General features: G+C 43.3%; 1 protein-coding gene across 1 annotated transcript in view; it reads right to left on the reverse strand.

The window, feature by feature from the left end:
* The window catches only part of macrod2 (mono-ADP ribosylhydrolase 2), a 1,261,723-nt gene that overhangs the window by 75,503 nt on the left and 1,166,943 nt on the right, over nt 1-19,277 (reverse strand). The window contains exon 10 of the mRNA XM_042326660.1: nt 7,881-7,931. Within this exon, the coding sequence (XP_042182594.1) occupies nt 7,881-7,931 (51 nt within the window). The remainder of the gene's footprint in view (nt 1-7,880; nt 7,932-19,277) is intronic.

The raw sequence follows: 19,277 nt of genomic DNA on the forward strand, positions 1-19,277 counted from the left end.
ATAGCACACAGTTGGGTGCCCACATCGAAAGGTGTTTGGGTGGATAGAAGGATAGCACACAGTTGGCTCTCCACATCTATAGGTGTTTGGGTGGATAGATGGATAGCACATAGTTAGGTGCCCACATCTAAAGGTGTTTGGGTGGATAAAAGGATAGCACACAGTTCATCTCACATCTAAAGGTGTTTGGTTGGATAAAAGGATAGCACACAGTTGGGTGCCCACATCTAAAGGTGTTTGGGTGGATAGAAGGATAGCACACAGTTGGGTACCCACATCTAAAGGTGTTTGGGTGGATAGATGGATAGCACACAGTTGGGTGCCCACATCTAAAGGTGTTTGGGTGGATAGAAGGATAGCACACAGTTGGGTGCCCACATCTATAGGTGTTTGGGTGGATAGAAGGATAGCACACAGTTGGGTGCCCACATCGAAAGGTGTTTGGGTGGATAGAAGGATAGCACACAGTTGGCTCTCCACATCTATAGGTGTTTGGGTGGATAGATGGATAGCACATAGTTAGGAGCCCACATCTAAAGGTGTTTGGGTGGATAAAAGGATAGCACACAGTTCATCTCACATCTAAAGGTGTTTGGTTGGATAAAAGGATAGCAAACAGTTGGGTGCCCACATCTAAAGGTGTTTGGGTGGATAGAAGGATAGCACACAGTTGGGTACCCACATCTAAAGGTGTTTGGGTGGATAGATGGATAGCACACAGTTGGGTGCCCACATCTATGGGTGTTTGGGTGGATAGAAGGATTGCACACAGTTGGGTTTCCACATCGAAAGGTGTTTGGGTGGATAGAAGGATAGCACACAGTTGGGTCTCCACATCTAAGGGTGTTTGGGTGGATAGATGGATAGCACACAGTTGGGTGCCCACATCTAAAGGTGTTTGGGTGGATAAAAGGATAGCACACAGTTGGGGGCCCACATCTAAAAGTGTTTGGGTGAATAGAAGGATAGCACACAGTTCATCCCACATCTAAAAGTGTTTGGGTGGATAGATGGATAGCACACAGTTGGCTGCCCACATCTAAAGGTGTTTGGGTGGATAGAAGGATAGCACACAGTTCATCTCACATCTAAAGGTGTTTGGGTGGATAGAAGGATAGCACACAGTTGGGTGCCCACATCTAAAGGTGTTTGGGTGGATAAAAGGATAGCACACAGTTCATCTCACATCTAAAGGTGTTTGGGTGGATAGAAGGATAGCACACAGTTGGGTGCCCACATCTAAAGGTGTTTGGGTGGATAGAAGGATAGCACACAGTTGGGTGCCCACATCTATAGGTGTTTGGGTGGATACATGGATAGCACACAGTTGGGTGCCCACATCCAAAGGTGTTTGGGTGGATAGATGGATAGCACACAGTTGGGTGCCCACATCTAAACGTGTTTGGGTGGATAGATGGATAGCACATGGTTGGGTGTCCACATCTAAAGGTGTTTGGGTGGATAGAAGGATAGCACACAGTTGGATGCCCACATCTAAAGGTGTTTGGTTGGATAAAAGGATAGCACACAGTTGGGTGCCCACATCTAAACGTGTTTGGGGGGATAGATGGATAGCACATGGTTGGGTGTCCACATCTAAAGGTGTTTGGGTGGATAGAAGGATAGCACACAGTTGGGTGCCCACATCTAAAGGTGTTTGGGTGGATAAAAGGATAGCACACAGTTGGGTGCTCACATCTAAAGGTGTTTGGGTGGATAAAAGGATAGCACACAGTTGGGTGCCCACATCTAAAGGTGTTTGGGTGGACAGAAGGATAGCACACAGTTGGGTGGCCGCATCTAAAGGTGTTTGGGTGGATAAAAGGATAGCACACAGTTGGGTGCCCGCATCTAAAGGTGTTTGGGTGGATAGAAGGATAGCACACAGTTGGGTGCCCACATCGAAAGGTGTTTGGGTGGATAGATGGATAGCACACAGTTCATCCCACATCCAAAGGTGTTTGGGTGGATAAAAGGATAGCACACAGTTGGATGCCCACATCTAAAGGTGTTTGGTTGGATAAAAGGATAGCACACAGTTGGGTGCCCACATCTAAAGGTGTTTGGGTGGATAGAAGGATAACACACAGTTGGGTGCCCACATCTATAGGTGTTTGGGTGGATAGAAGGATAGCACACAGTTGGGTGCCCACATCGAAAGGTGTTTGGGTGGATAGATGGATAGCACACAGTTCATCCCACATCCAAAGGTGTTTGGGTGGATAAAAGGATAGCACACAGTTGGATGCCCACATCTAAAGGTGTTTGGTTGGATAAAAGGATAGCACACAGTTGGGTGCCCACATCTAAAGGTGTTTGGGTGGATAGAAGGATAGCACACAGTTGGGTGCCCACATCTAAAGGTGTTTGGGTGGATAGATGGATAGCACACAGTTGGGTGCCCACATCTAAAGGTGTTTGGGTGGATAGATGGATAGCACACAGCTGGGTGCCCACATCTAAAGGTGTTTGGGTGGATAGATGGATAGCACACAGTTGGGTGCCCACATCGAATGGTGTTTGGGTGGATAGAAGGATAGCACACAGTTGCGTGCCCACATCTAAAGGTGTTTGGGTGGATAGAAGGATAGCACACAGTTGGGTGCCCACATCTAAAGGTGTTTGGGTGGACAGAAGGATAGCACACAGTTGGGTGCCCGCATCTAAAGGTGTTTGGGTGGATAGAATGATAGCACACAGTTGGGTGCCCACATCTAAAGGTGTTTGGTTGGATAAAAGGATAGCACACAGTTGGGTGCCCACATCTAAAGGTGTTTGGGTGGATAGAAGGATAGCACACAGTTGGGTGCCCACATCTAAAGGTGTTTGGGTGGATAGATGGATAGCACACAGTTGGGTGCCCATATCTAAAGGTGTTTGGGTGGATAGATGGATAGCACACAGCTGGGTGCCCACATCTAAAGGTGTTTGGGTGGATAGATGGATAGCACACAGTTGGGTGCCCACATCGAATGGTGTTTGGGTGGATAGAAGGATAGCACACAGTTGCGTGCCCACATCTAAAGGTGTTTGGGTGGATAGAAGGATAGCACACAGTTGGGTGCCCACATCTAAAGGTGTTTGGGTGGACAGAAGGATAGCACACAGTTGGGTGCCCGCATCTAAAGGTGTTTGGGTGGATAAAAGGATAGCACACAGTTGGGTGCCCGCATCTAAAGGTGTTTGGGTGGATAGAATGATAGCACACAGTTGGGTGCCCACATCTAAAGGTGTTTGGGTGGATAGATGGATAGCACACAGTTCATCCCACATCCAAAGGTGTTTGGGTGGATAAAAGGATAGCACACAGTTGGGTGCCCACATCTAAAGGTGTTTGGGTGGATAGAAGGATAGCACACAGTTGGGTGCCCACATCTAAAGGTGTTTGGGTGGATAGATGGATAGCACACAGCTGGGTACCCACATCTAAAGGTGTTTGGGTGGATAGATGGATAGCACACAGTTGGGTGCCCACATCGAATGGTGTTTGGGTGGATAGAAGGATAGCACACAGTTGCGTGCCCACATCTAAAGGTGTTTGGGTGGATAGAAGGATAGCACACAGTTGGGTGCCCACAACTAAAGGTGTTTGGGTGGATAGAAGGATAGCACACAGTTGGGTGCCCACATCTAAAGGTGTTTGGGTGGATAAAAGGATAGCACACAGTTGGGTGCCCACATCTAAAGGTGTTTGGGTGGACAGAAGGATAGCACACAGTTGGGTGCCCGCATCTAAAGGTGTTTGGGTGGATAAAAGGATAGCACACAGTTGGGTGCCCGCATCTAAAGGTGTTTGGGTAGATAGAATGATAGCACACAGTTGGGTGCCCACATCTAAAGGTGTTTGGGTGGATAGATGGATAGCACACAGTTCATCCCACATCCAAAGGTGTTTGGGTGGATAAAAGGATAGCACACAGTTGGGTGCCCACATCTAAAGGTGTTTGGTTGGATAAAAGGATAGCACACAGTTGGGTCTCCACATCTAAAGGTGTTTGGGTGGATAGATGGAGAGCACACAGTGGGGTGCCCACATCTAAAGGTGTTTGGGTGGATAGATGGATAGCACACAGTTGGGTGCCCACATCTAAAGGTGTTTGGGTGGATAAAAGGATAGCACACAGTTGGGGGCCCACATCTAAAAGTGTTTGGGTGAATTGAAGGATAGCACATGGTTGGGGGCCCACATCTAAAAGTGTTTGGGTGGATAGAAGGATAGCACACAGTTCATCCCACATCTAAAAGTGTTTGGGTGGATAGATGGATAGCACACAGTTCATCCCACATCTAAAAGTGTTTGGGTGAATTGAAGGATAGCACATGGCTGGTGGGCCACATCTTACTACAATATAATCTAAAAACACTTCCTGAGACAGACAATAAAACCAAAAGTCAGTCAGACTCTCTCTCTCTCTCTCTCTCTCTCTCTCTCTCTCTCTCTCTTTCTCACTGTGCTTAGTTGGCTGCACATGTAGTGGATGGTGTTCACGAGATCTACAAGTCAACTACTGTAGAGGTGGTAGTAGCACTGGTTTGATTGGTTGCATGACAACAACAGACAGGCTATACAAGGTAAATTCAGAGCTCTAGAGCTTATATAGGCCTAGACCGGTATTCAATGATAGACTTCATGAAGCAACTTACCAGAAGTTCACATATACCACAAGCTGTAAACTTTCTCTTCCCTCTCAAATATAGACAGCAAGCACTTCTCTATCTGTAGAGGCAGCATCTGTTCATACCAGATAAACTACAGTGCCTTCGGAAAGTATTCAGACCCATTTCCTTTTCCCACATTTTGTTACGTTATAGCCTTATTCTAAAATGGATTAAATATGATTTTTTTTCTCAGTAATCTACACACAATACCGCATAATAACAAAGCGAAAACAGGTTTTTACCTTATTTACATAAGTATTCACACTTTGCTGCGAGACTCGAAATTGAGCTCAGGTGCATCCAGTTTCCATTTATCATCCTTGAGATGTTTCTACAACTTGACTGGAGTCCAACTGTGGTAAATTCAATTGATTTGACATGATTTGGAAAAGCACATGCCTGTCTATATAAGGTCCTTCAGTTGACAGTGCATGTCAGAGCAAAAATCAAGCCATGAGGTTAAAGAAATTGTCTGTAGAGCTCCGAGACAGGATTGTGTCGAGGCACAGATCTGGGGAAGGGTACCAAAAAATATCTGCAGCATTGGAGGTCCCCAAGAACACAGCGGCCTCCATCATTCTTAAATGGAAGAAGTTTGGAACCATCAACTCTTCCTAAAGCTGGCCGCCCGGCAAAACTAAGCAGTCGTGAGAGAAGAGCCTTGGTCAGGGACGTGACCAAGAACCTGATGGTCACTCTGACAGAGCTCCAGAGTTCCTCTGTGGAGATGGGAGAACCTTCCAGAAGGACAATAATCTCTGCAGCACTGCACCAATCTGGCCAGACGGAAGCCACTCCTCAGTAAAAGGCACATGACAGCCCGCTTGGAGTTTAGGCCAAAAGGCACCTAAAGACTCTCAGACCATGACAAACAAGATTCTCTGGTCTGATGAAACCAAGATTGAACTCTTTGGCATGAATGCCAAGCATCAAGTCCTGGTTAAACCTGGCACGGTTGTGGCAAAGTCATGCTGTGGGGATGTTTTTCAGCGGCAGGGACTGGGAGATTAGTCAGAATCGAGGGAAAGATGAACAGAGTAAAGTACAGTGAGATCCTTGATGAAAACCTGCTCCAGAGTGCTCAGGACCTCAGACTGGGGCAAAGTTTCACCTTCCAACAGGGCAACAGCCAAGACAACACAGGACTGGTTTCGGGACAAGTCTCTGAATGTCCTTGAGTGGCCCAGCCAGAGCCCGGACTTGAACTCGATCGAACATCTCTGGAGAGACCTGAAAATAGCTGTGCAGTGACGCTCCCCATCTAACCTGACAGAATTTGAGAGGATCTGCAGAGAAGAATGGGAGAAGCTTGTAGCGACATACCAAAGAAGACTCAAGGCTGTAATCGCTGCCAAAGGTGCTTCAACAAAGTACTGAGTAAACAGTCTGAATACTTACAGTATGTAAATGTGATATTTCAGTTGTTGTTGTTTTATACATTTGCAAATATTTCTAAAAACCTGTTTTTACTTTGCCATTATTGGGTATTGTATGTATATTGATGAGGGGAAAAACGATTTAATACATTTTAGAATAAGGCTGTAACAACAAAATGTGAATACTTTCCAAATTCACTGTATTTGACAGACTCTCGTGTTTACACCTTTCAAACAATACATCAGCAATTTAGGATTTACACAAACCCATTTTGAATTCTGTCAAATCAAATCTTATCAAAATGTATTTGTCACATGCGCTGAATACAACAGGTGTAGACTTTATTGTGAAATGCTTACTTACAAGCCCTTAACAAATAATGCCATTTTAAGAAAATAGAGTTAATACAAAATACTTACTAAATAAACTAAAGTTACAAATATATATATATTTTTTTGAAGGAACACAATAAAAAATTGATAATGACGCTATATCCAGGGGGTACCGGTACCAAGTCAATGTGCAGGGGTACAGATATGTGGGGGGGGGGGTCCATATTTATTTAAAGGATTCGCACGACACGGAGGCAAAATGTCAATGGTTGGATCTTGGTAGCTACTTTATCTCTAAGTTCCAGCCGTGGTGTCAAGTAGATTGCAAAGCAATGCAAAGCTTTCTGCACTTCCTGGCAGTGTGTGTTTGTGTGCTACTGCGTGTACTAGTGATGTTTTGGCCACAACACAGCTCCGCCAAAGATACTGATAACTAACCAAAGATGTATCATTGGCATCGTATCCAATGGGATCAAATTAAGCGTAGTGGGCAGAGTCAAGCACAATCTAGTGAGATGCTATTGGCATGTTTTACTATGTATTTGCATTAGCGAACGCGTACGACGTGAAGTGTGCGTGTGTACAATAACTCAATTCGCCCTTGCACTCCTTTATAAACATCGCAATTTTGAAAAAACTTTTAGAAAGGGTCAAGTATACAAAACTTAGCGCACTCTGTTCGTAATAGATTTTTGTTTTGGGAAGAGAAAACTGTATTGTGCTTGAATGTTTCATCAATAAGAAAATGAACAATGCACTCTTAGAAAAAAGGGTTTCAAAAGGGTTCTTTGTCTGTCCCCATAGGATAATAATTTCGGTTTCAGGTAAAACCCATTTTGGTTCCAGATAGAACCATTTTGGTTTCCACGTAGAACCCTCTATGAAACCAAAAGGGTTCTACCTGGAACCAAAAACTGTTCTCCTATGGGGACAGCCGAAGGGCCCTTTTAGGTTCTAGATAGCACCTTTTTTTCTAAGAGTGTACCTGGTATTTTTACCACTGATTTTGTCACTGCTGGAATTGTGTCTGTCACCAATGAACGAACATTCCATTTTGTGACAGACACAATCTCCCACCCCTTACCTACCCGCACCTTGAATGTATCAAATAAATGTGTTAGGATTTTCACAGGTTTACCTGTGAAGCGTTATCCCTGATCTCTCTCTCTCTCTCTCTCTCTCTCTCTCTCTCTCTCTCTCTCTCTCTCTGAAACACTCTCTCTCTCTGAAACTCTCTGAAACTGTTTGAAAAGCAATCACTCTTTAATTATGCTAACATTTCAGAATTCTAACCTTAGTCAGAGTACAGAAAATTCCTATATAAATGTAAATGTGCTGACATAGGTCAAAAGGCTAAAAGTGGTATTTTCCAACCATAGTGTGAGTGTGTTTCCTTGAGGTTTTACCACTGTTTCATATCTCCAACACGTGCACATATAACCTACACTCAATGTGTAATTGCATCTCACAAGGTGAAAAGAACAGAAGTCTGAAACCGTCATGGGCACTAACCTCCTGCCTTCTGTCCATCCTCAGTGTCCTCTTCTGTAGTCACATCGTTATCTGGTGAAGAATACAAGAGAGAGAAAATCACACCCTGCAATTTCACAAACCACTATCTACTGATACTGCAGTGTAGTAGTGTCATACTGGGTTAGGCCTATCACTGGGTAGTTACAGTCCTGATGACCAAGGACTGCAGCATTTACACACCCAAAAAACAATGGTTCTAAATAATACCCGAGAGGGGTTATTTGGTTGGTAAATATAGCAGAACTCTTTTTGGTGCTAAATAAAAAACATTTTATGTAAAGTCATAAAGTTCTAAATGGAACCTGTATGGTGCTATAAATAACCCTTTCCTAAGGTTCTATAAAGAACCATAAAAAAAAGTTATATATAGCACAAAAATGGTTCCGCTATGGTCACAACCCTTTTGGGGCTATATAGAACCTTTTTTTATGGTTCTTTATATAACATTTATCGAGAAAGGTTCTTTATAGAACCATTCTCAATCTCAAAAGTTATTTGTAGATTCTTTAGAACCCATGTGTCAAACTCATTCCACAGAGGGCTGAGTGTGGGTTCTCCATTGGACTTGATTGATAATTAAGGTAATTGATTAGTAAAGAACTCCCCTCACCTGGTTGTCTAGCTCTTAATTGAAAGGAAAAAACAGAAAACAGAAAACAGCAGACATGAGGTCCTCCATGGTGTCAGTTTGACACCCATGTTATATTGTTTAAATTCCATAGCTGTTATTGTGTCAACTGAATCAAGTGAGCTTCCTCTGGAACAGCTGGGGGTCCCTGAGGAGAGAGTTGATAACCACCGAACGATAAAAATCAACCGCTCCTAATTGACACAAGGCCATACACAAGTCTTTCACAAAACACCATTACTGACCACAGTCAGATATAACATGTGATATCAGAACACAACACCTTAGAAAATTGGAATGACACTGTCACTCAAGGTTGCACAAAAAGAGCTGTGAGCAAACCATACCCCAAAATATTTGAATAAGCCACCTCCCCTACATTTTAATTATCACTAAAACAACAAGGAACCCTTTTGTTAACTATAAAGAACCATTGAAGAACTCAAAGGGTTCTTTGAGTCAATATGGTTCCACATAGAACCATCAGCCTTCCCAAAGAACCCTTGAGGATCACTGAGAATAAGGCTCATGGGGATATTTACACACAGATGGAACCCTTGAGAAGTAGGAAAGGAATGTAATCACATTGGACTCAATATTCAAAAGGCACTCGCACATCTGATCTATCTTTGTTGCAGGTGCATGGTAATAATTGAATAAGATGAGAAAAAATAAGAAACCTGCATACTGCTCTTGCTAGTATCACTGCTCTTTACTAAACTTTACGTACCGGCCTCAAGGCCTTCGTCAGAGATCACTTTGGACTAAAATAGTCTCCCAATGACATTTATAAATGATGTATGCCAACGTCCATTCTCTCTCTCTTTCTCTCCATCTCTCTCTCCATCTCCATCTTCCTTGCTCTCTCTCTCTCTCTCTCTCTCTCTCTCTCCATCTTCCTTGCTCTCTCTCTCTCTCTCCATCTCTCTCTCTCTCTCTCTCTCTCTCTCTCTCTCTCTCTCTCTCTCCATCTTCCTTGCTCTCTCTCTCTCTCTCTCTCTCTCTCTCTCTCTCTCTCTCTCTCCCTCCCTCCCTCCCTCCCTCCCTCCCTCCCTCCCTCCCTCCCTCCCTCCCAGTGGCAACATTCACAGGTTTTACATGTTATTTTGGCATTAATACATGTCACATATCAGTTTGCAAACAATGTTTAAAAATGATAATTGAGTTAATAAACTTCCATACAAACATGGTCTCTTTTTTGCTTTCTTGAGTAAGGCAGCTCCAAAATGCAGGTGTTTCAGCCTAGCTCAGTGCTTTCTGTTGTGGTGGGGCAGCCCGCGGAAAATACACAGTGTACGGGTTGGTAATGTTCTCTAGTTGCGCCGTGACTGGCTCAGTGTTCTGTCACTCATAGAGACACTACGTCACTGCAAAATCTATGGGGAGAGCTCGAAAATTCAAGCCCCTTGGGTGCTGCCATAGAGTTACATTAGAAGTGCCTATCCAGCTTCACTTGGCTCATCACGCTCTAGCGGGCCGGGCACCTGCAGGCTGACTTCATCATCATGAATCACTTCGACAATCTACTGGCAAATCCTTGTCATATGAAGGTACATTTTTGATAAAATGTATCGGTGCTCATCGGCCATTAGACATAAACATTACACAACATGAAAATCGCAAATTCAACAATGAGTGGTTTGGAAGGAATCAGTGGCTAACCGCAAGCAGTCACTAGCCTGCTATTCAGTGGAGTGGGTGTGTGGTCCAAGTCTGCGTTTAAGGGTCTCTTTAAGGGTCATCCAACTCAGAATTCCAAGTCGGGAACTCGGGCCTCTTTCTAGAGCTCCGACCTGAAGATAACTGACGTCATGATTCAACCTTGTTTTTTCCAGAGTTCCCAGTTGTCTTGAAAGCCCCATAAATCCAGAGAATGCCAGATTTTGGTGACAAATTTTGATGACAAAATTTGCCCTCAAGGACCGACGATTCCAAAAATGTATTGTATGCTTCTGCATAAATGATGTATTATGCCAGGGAGATATGTATACTGTAGCTATAACACCAAAGTAATACTAAGTGGGCTACTAATTAGTAGCCCATGACACGGATTACATGAAGTCTCTCACATTTCCACAAAACACTTGAATTTCAGCCAGTGTGAGCCCTTCATGTTTTCAATGTCGCCATACCTCAAGGAGAGCCGCTCCTTTCATTTCTCTGTTCCGTCTACGGTATGAGGTATTGTACACAATGTAAACCTGAGGCGATGGTTCAGTGTGGAGGGTTAGACAGGAGTAGGGAGTGTCTTCAGAGTGATACGTGGAGTAGAGAGTAGAGTAAGCCCTAGGCAGAGCCATTGTGATGCATGCCCACTCCTGTGGCTGAACTAATGCACTCACGCACACAAGCAGACCACGCACTCACACACACAGATCTTGCAAGGATCAAAAGCACACTAGCACACTTTACAACCATTGCCATCATGCTCCCTGTGTGTGTGTGTGTGTGTGTGTATATGCGAACCTTGTGTGTGTGCCTGCTAGCTTGGGTTAGCTGTGATAAAATGCTGTTGAAACCACCAGAGCTCCTTCTGTGTGTATGTGTATGTGTGTGTGTGTGTGTGTGTGTGTGTGTGTGTGTGTGTGTGTGTGTGTGTGTGTGTGTGTGTGTGTGTGTGTGTGTGTGTGTGTGTATGTGTGTATGTGTGTGTGTGTGTGTATGTGTGTGTGTGTGTGTAAGTGCATGATTGTGCGTGTGTTCACTGTTAACACTGAATGAACGAGTACAATACATTTATCTAACCCAGGAAACAGTGAGTGGCCCTCTGATAGCCTACAGTCCTGGTGCTACTGGACGCCCCTGTTCCTTTTTTGAAGGATGGGGGTGTCCCACTCCTACAATTTGTTTGATTTCATTGGACAGAGCAATCTTGCTGCTGTGATTGCACGTTGCGGTATTTCGCCTAACAGATATCCTACTGGGCACAGACATCAATTCAACATCTATTCCACGTTGGTTCAATGTCATTTCGTTGAAATGATATGGAAACAATGTTGATTCAACCAGTGTGTGCCCAGTGGGATGGGAGTTTATCAATGTTTGATTTGTTTTCAAAGTCTTTGTGATCTGTGGGAAATACAGTGCCTTGCGAAAGTATTCGGCCCCCTTGAACTTTGCGACCTTTTCAATCATGAAGTGGAACGACATTTATTGAATATTTCAAACTTTTTTAACAAATCAAAAACTGAAAAATTGGGCGTGCAAAATTATTCAGCCCCCTTAAGTTAATACTTTGTAGCGCCACCTTTTGCTGCGATTACAGCTGTAAGTCGCTTGGGGTATGTCTCTATCAGTTTTGCACATCGAGAGACTGAAATTTTTTCCCATTCCTCCTTGCAAAACAGCTCGAGCTCAGTGAGGTTGGATGGTGAGCATTTGTGAACAGCAGTTTTCAGTTCTTTCCACAGATTCTCGATTGGATTCAGGTCTGGACTTTGACTTGGCCATTCTAACACCTGGATATGTTTATTTTTGAACCATTCCATTGTAGATTTTGCTTTATGTTTTGGATCATTGTCTTGTTGGAAGACAAATCTCCATCCCAGTCTCAGGTCTTTTGCAGACTCCATCAGGTTTTCTTCCAGAATGGTCCTGTATTTGGCTCCATCCATCTTCCCATCAATTTTAACCATCTTCCCTGTCCCTGCTGAAGAAAAGCAGGCCCAAACCATGATGCTGCCACCACCATGTTTGACAGTGGGGATGGTGTGTTCAGGGGGATGGGCTGTGTTGCTTTTACGCCAAACATAACGTTTTGCATTGTTGCCAAAAAGTTCAATTTTGGTTTCATCTGACCAGAGCACCTTCTTCCACATGTTTGTTGTGTCTCCCAGGTGGCTTGTGGCAAACTTTAAACAACACTTTTTATGGATATCTTTAAGAAATGGCTTTCTTCTTGCCACTCTTCCATAAAGGCCAGATTTGTGCAATATACGACTGATTGTTGTCCTATGGACAGAGTCTCCCACCTCAGCTGTAGATCTCTGCAGTTCATCCAGAGTGATCATGGGCCTCTTGGCTGCATCTCTGATCAGTCTTCTCCTTGTATGAGCTGAAAGTTTAGAGGGACGGCCAGGTCTTGGTAGATTTGCAGTGGTCTGATACTCCTTCCATTTCAATATTATCGCTTGCACAGTGCTCCTTGGGATGTTTAAAGCTTGGGAAATCTTTTTGTATCCAAATCCGGCTTTAAACTTCTTCACAACAGTATCTCGGACCTGCCTGGTGTGGTCCTTGTTCTTCATGATGCTCTCTGCGCTTTTAACAGACCTCTGAGACTATCACAGTGCAGGTGCATTTATACAGAGACTTGATTACACACAGGTGGATTGTATTTATCATCATTAGTCATTTAGGTCAACATTGGATCATTCAGAGATCCTCACTGAACTTCTGGAGAGAGTTTGCTGCACTGAAAGTAAAGGGGCTGAATAATTTTGCACGCCCAATTTTTCAGTTTTTGATTTGTTAAAAAAGTTTGAAATATCCAATAAATGTCGTTCCACTTCATGATTGTGTCCCACTTGTTGTTGATTCTTCACAAAAAAATACAGTTTTATATCTTTATGTTTGAAGCCTGAAATGTGGCAAAAGGTCGCAAAGTTCAAGGGGGCCGAATACTTTCGCAAGGCACTGTATGTGCCTCTAACTTCTTTCGCAGGAGTTTAGGAAGCGCAGCTTAGTTTCTACCTCATTTTGTGGGCGTGGTGCACATAGCTTGTCTTCTCTTGAGAGCCAGGTCTGCCTACGGCAGCCTCTCTCAATAGCAATGCTATGCTCACTGAGTCTCTACATATTCAAGGATTTTATTAATTTCAGATCAGTCACTGTGGTCAAGTATTCTACAACTCTGTACTCAATGCCAGATAGCATTCTAGTTTTTCTGTGTTTTGCTTGATTTTTGTTTTCTTCTTTTAGTTTTCTCATATTTTGGTTGTGTCTAATTGTGTTGCTGTCCTGGGGCTCTGTGGGGTCTGTTTGTGTTTGGGAACATAGCCCCAGAACCAGCTGGCTGAGGGGACTCTTCTCTAGGTCTCTCAGCAGGTTAGGGCTTTGTGGTGGAATGTGTGGGTATCACTTACTTTATGGTGGTTGTAGAATTGAACAGTTATTTTCTGGATTCTGATCATTAGCGGGAGTAGTCCTAATTCTGCTCTGCATTATTTGGGGTTTTGCTTTATACATGAAGGATATTTTTGCAGAATTATGCAGAGTCTCAATTGCGTTTGTCCCATTTTGTGAATTCTTGGTTGATGAGTGGACCTCTCTCTCTCTCTCTCTCTCTCTCAAATTCTCTTCCTCTCCTGTTTTCCTCAGGGCTCCCCCATTTTGTGGATCTAGTCAGCGGAAAAGTTAACTGTCTCAAGGCCTTACCTAAAACTACAGCAATCATGGAGTTTGAGCTATTAGTACCACAGGCCTGGCTGTGGCAGACATGTGGGACGAGAGGGCCATGGATGGGGCAACCTGGACTAGGTGTAAACTAGTAAAAGTAAATCTCCCTCCATTTTGTATGTTTCATTTCGTATGGTATGTATTAGTGTTGTCACAATACAATCATTTTTACTTCAAAACCGAAACCAGGTTCAGTATCACGATACTCGATACCATCACAATACTTGATACCAAAACGATACCAGAACGATAATATAAATTCGAATTAGTCACAGAATGGCACTTGATCCAGACAGATATTTTCAGTTCAATATCATGTTTTTTTTTACCAATCTAACTACATAACAACATAATGGTAATCATTAATTTGAATGGAAAGTCTCTATTGATAAACTGGTTAAATCAAGATGTTGCTGTAACGGTTTAGGAAGGATCGGAACAATATGCAGTGTGGTAAGTGTTCGTCATTTTATTCAACTGAACTGAACACTACAATACAAAGTAAACAAAAGAACAACCGAAACAGTTCCGTCTGGTAACAAATACAAAGACAGAAAACAACTACCCACAAATCATAGTGGGAAAACAGGCTGCCTAAGTATGGTTCTCAATCAGAGACAACAATAGCCAGCTGCCTCTGATTGGGAACCATACCAGGCCAAACACATAGAAATAGAAAGCAAACATGACAGTAGCCTAGCCCTATTCACAATGCAGGTGAATGCATATTCAATAGGAGTGTGTGCATGCATTGAGTTATTGAGCTTGTTTTCTGTGATTTCATGAGTCTACAGATGAAAAACATTTTTTACCTTTCATTTGGGACTTATTTTATTGTACTGATCAACAACATTTGCATAGAAGAAGCAATTCTTCTGTTATAAAAGTGTGCGCTGTTTCTTTGAGAACCATGACCTCATTCACACACAAAGTCCTTTCAAGGCTGAAGGAAAGATGATCTTGTCTGGGAGAGATGCGATGTGGGTGAGAATAATCAAATGAATAAAGTTTTTGGTGACAATCAGCAATATTTTGCATTATGGTTTGCATATTATCACAAATAAGGTACTAGGGTTGTGAACTGATGTTGGCTTCAGCTGTGAGCTAGCAAGGAAATTTGGCCTACAAAGCTAGAAGCTACCGGTATTGCATTGTAATGTTCTAGCCTGTACTGTTTCAGGAACAGTAATTAGCCGTTTCAACATCTCTACATGCCGTGTTGCATTATTCAAGTGTGTTAACCTCTGTGCAGCATAAGTGAATATGCAGCCCAGAGTCCCAGTGAGTAGTGGTTCCTAATGGCAGGTAGATCAATGAGGAAGTGGAGCAGGCACGCTGCTATAATGGGACATCGGCAGCGCTGATAGACAGACTCTCTCAATCAGTAGACGACATGAAACACATTTGACAGAAGCACCACAACATTTACTATTACCGGAGGGAGGAGGTATAGGAGGCTCAAGGCCCTAACCTAAAGCTACTGTAATGGTGGCATTATAGAATTGCAGGCTGTGGCAGCTACGTGGGTTGAACCCAGGAGAAGATGGTGGTGGATGGAGGCCATAGGAAGGGAAAAGGGGGTAGTAAGGAAGGAAGGGTGGAAAAGATGGTAAGAGGAGGGTGTTCTCAAGGCCCTTACCTAAGCTACTGTAATAGTGGTGTAAGTGAACTACCACAGGCCTGGCAGACATGTGGCAGCCACTCTCCTTCACAGATCATTTCAGCCATGTGGCCTTGTACGGGGTATGGGAGGAGGGGGTTGATGGGGAGGAAGGAGGGAGAAAGGTGGAGGGGATAGAGGACTGGGGATGTGAAGTTTAGGAAGGGCGATATTGAGGTGCTGGAATAGACTGCTCATGCCAATAAACCATCTAGGTATAGTTAGCACTTAGGGATGGGTTCACCTCTCATCGTACCAGTTAAAGGTGCAATCTGCAGTTGAAATAATATCAAAGCATTCGCCACTGTTTCGGTAAAAAGCTGAGGGATGGGGGTGAGGAAACGTAATCACGAGCAAAGACTGGCATTCCATTATATCAAAATGGGAGTAAAACAAACATATATTTTGGGTTCTGATGGGGTACAACAGTTAAACTGAGCTAATGAGGCATTTTTAAGTTATATTCTTCAAGAATCAATACATATAATTTATTTTTAAGTCCAAATAGGGATGTAGCAACTGCAGATTGCCCCTTTTTAATGTCACTCACAAATTGTACAGGTTGCTCAGCAACAACCATCTGGGACTGGGAAACCATCAAAGGCAGAAGGCACATTCCAGGTATGAATATAATTATTGGATCCTGTCTCCTGTGACATTTCAGACGATAGTGACAACATTTGCTTCTTGATCTAAACATAATGCGTGGCACTCAGTATATGGTAGCAACAACACAGTTACTACCCACTGCCAAATATAACTAAGAGAGATGGGAGCATCCCAGATGGCACCCTATTCCCTATATAGTGCACTACTTTTGACCAGAGCCCTACAGGTGGTATGGTCGCTGGTCAAAAGTAGTGCACTATAAGGGAATAGGGTGCCATCTGGGATGCAGCCAAAAGGCCTGAGCCAGCATCCCGCCACTGGCACTGTGATCAGTAACACACGATGACACAGTCATTCATAGTCTGATGAAACACATGCACGCACACACACACACACACAACTTCCACACACACAGACATCACACAGGCTCAATTTGCACTCCCTCTCGGTGGTCCTGCTTCCCGCATCCCCCCCTCCTTCCCCCTGTCCCCTTCCACCACATAAAGAAACCCAGGCAGTCTCATCACAATAAACAGTTTGCTGTGTTTCCCACAAATTACAGTCTTTGGTGCCCACAAACACTGGCAGAGAGAAGCTTCCTATTAGAACCAGTAGGGGTTCTCATGTCTCATGTAGTGTAAAGACGAACCATGTCATTACAAGTAAAGTGCCATGTAAATAAAGTAGCAATTGGAAAGTAAGGGAAACAGTGTGAGAGAGAGGGGATATCTTCACCTTGTCGGCTCGGGTATTCGGACCAGCAACCTTTCGGTTACTGACCCAATGCTCTAATGTGTGTGTGTGTGTGTGCATGCGTGAGAGAGAGAGAGAGAGAGAGAGAGAGAGAGAGTAAGAGACAGAGAGACACAGCACCAGCAGCATTTGATCATTCACCCATATAATTTTAAAGTACATAACACACTGAGAATACATTTCAACATAATACTACTCCAAAACCACGACGGCTGCAAAAGAACCTACCACGGTCACAAGTAACAGGACAATGTGCCAAAGCGTGGACAACAGTCACAAACACTATAAAAGGACAATGTGCCAAAGCGTGGAGAACAGTCACAAACACTATAAAAGGACAATGTGCCAAAGCGTGGAGAACAGTCACAAACATTATAAAAGGACAATGTGCCAAAGTGTGGAGAACAGTCACAAACATTATAAAAGGACAATGTGCCAAAGTGTGGAGAACAGTCACAAACACTATAAAAGGACAATGTCCCAAAGTGTGGAGAACAGTCACAAACATTATAAAAGGACAATGTGCCAAAGCATGGAGAACAGTCACAAACACTATAAAAGGACAATGTGCCAAAGCGTGGAGAACAGTCACAAACACTATAAAAGGACAATGTGCCAAAGCGTGGAGAACAGTCACAAACATTATAAAAGGACAATGTGCCAAAGCGTGGAGAACAGTCACAAACACTATAAAAGGACAATGTGCCAAAGCGTGGAGAACAGTCACAAACATTATAAAAGGATAATGTGCCAAAGCATGGAGAACAGTCACAAACACTATAAAAGGACAATGTGCCAAAGCGTGGAGAACAGTCACAAACACTATAAAAGGACAATGTGCCAAAGCGTGGAGAACAGTCACAAACACTATAAAAGGACAATGTGCCAAAGCGTGGAGAACAGTCACAAACATTATAAAAGGACAATGTCCCAAAGCATGGAGAACAGTCACAAACACTATAAAAGGACAATGTGCCAAAGCGTGGAGAACAGTCACAAACACTATTAAAGGACAATGTGCCAAAGCGTGGAGAACAGTCACAAACACAATAAAAGGACAATGTGCCAAAGCGTGGAGAACAGTCACAAACACTATAAAAGGACAATGTCCCAAAGCGTGGAAAACAGTCACAAACACTATAAAAGGACAATGTGCCAAAGCGTGGAGAACAGTCACAAACACTATAAAAGGACAATGTCCCAAAGCGTGGAAAACAGTCACAAACACAATAAAAGGACAATGTGCCAAAGCGTGGAGAACAGTCACAAACACAATAAAAGGACAATGTCCCAAAGCGTGGAGAACAGTCACAAACACTATAAAAGGACAATGTGCCAAAGCGTGGAGAACAGTCACAAACACTATTAAAGGACAATGTCCCAAAGCGTGGAGAACAGTCACAAACATTATAAAAGGACAATGTGCCAAAGTGTGGAGAACAGTCACAAACACTATAAAAGGACAATGTGCCAAAGCGTGGAGAACAGTCACAAACACTATAAAAGGACAATGTCCCAAAGCGTGGACAACAGTCACAAACACAATAAAAGGACAATGTCCCAAAGCGTGGAGAACAATCACAAACACTATAAAAGGACAATGTGCCAAAGCGTGGAGAACAGTCACAAACACTATAAAAGGACAATGTCCCAAAGCGTGGAGAACAGTCACAAACACTATAAAAGGACAATGTCCCAAAGCGTGGAGAACAGTCACAAACACTATAAAAGGACAATGTGCCAAAGCGTGGAGAACAGTCACAAACACTATAAAAGGACAATGTGCCAAAGTGTGGAGAACAGTCACAAACACTATAAAAGGACAATGTGCCAAAGCGTGGAGAACAGTCACAAACATTATAAAAGGACAATGTGCCAAAGCGTGGAGAACAGTCACAAACACTATAAAAGGACAATGTGCCAAAGCGTGGAGAACAGTCACAAACACTATAAAAGGACAATGTGCCAAAGCGTGGAGAACAGTCACAAACATTATAAAAGGACAATGTCCCAAAGCATGGAGAACAGTCACAAACACTATAAAAGGACAATGTGCCAAAGCGTGGAGAACAGTCACAAACACTATTAAAGGACAATGTGCCAAAGCGTGGAGAACAGTCACAAACACAATAAAAGGACAATGTGCCAAAGCGTGGAGAACAGTCACAAACACTATAAAAGGACAATGTCCCAAAGCGTGGAAAACAGTCACAAACACTATAAAAGGACAATGTGCCAAAGCGTGGAGAACAGTCACAAACACTATAAAAGGACAATGTCCCAAAGCGTGGAAAACAGTCACAAACACAATAAAAGGACAATGTGCCAA

The sequence above is a fragment of the Oncorhynchus tshawytscha genome, linkage group LG01, assembly GCF_018296145.1.
Source record: "Oncorhynchus tshawytscha isolate Ot180627B linkage group LG01, Otsh_v2.0, whole genome shotgun sequence".
Taxonomy (NCBI): Eukaryota; Metazoa; Chordata; class Actinopteri; order Salmoniformes; family Salmonidae; genus Oncorhynchus; species Oncorhynchus tshawytscha.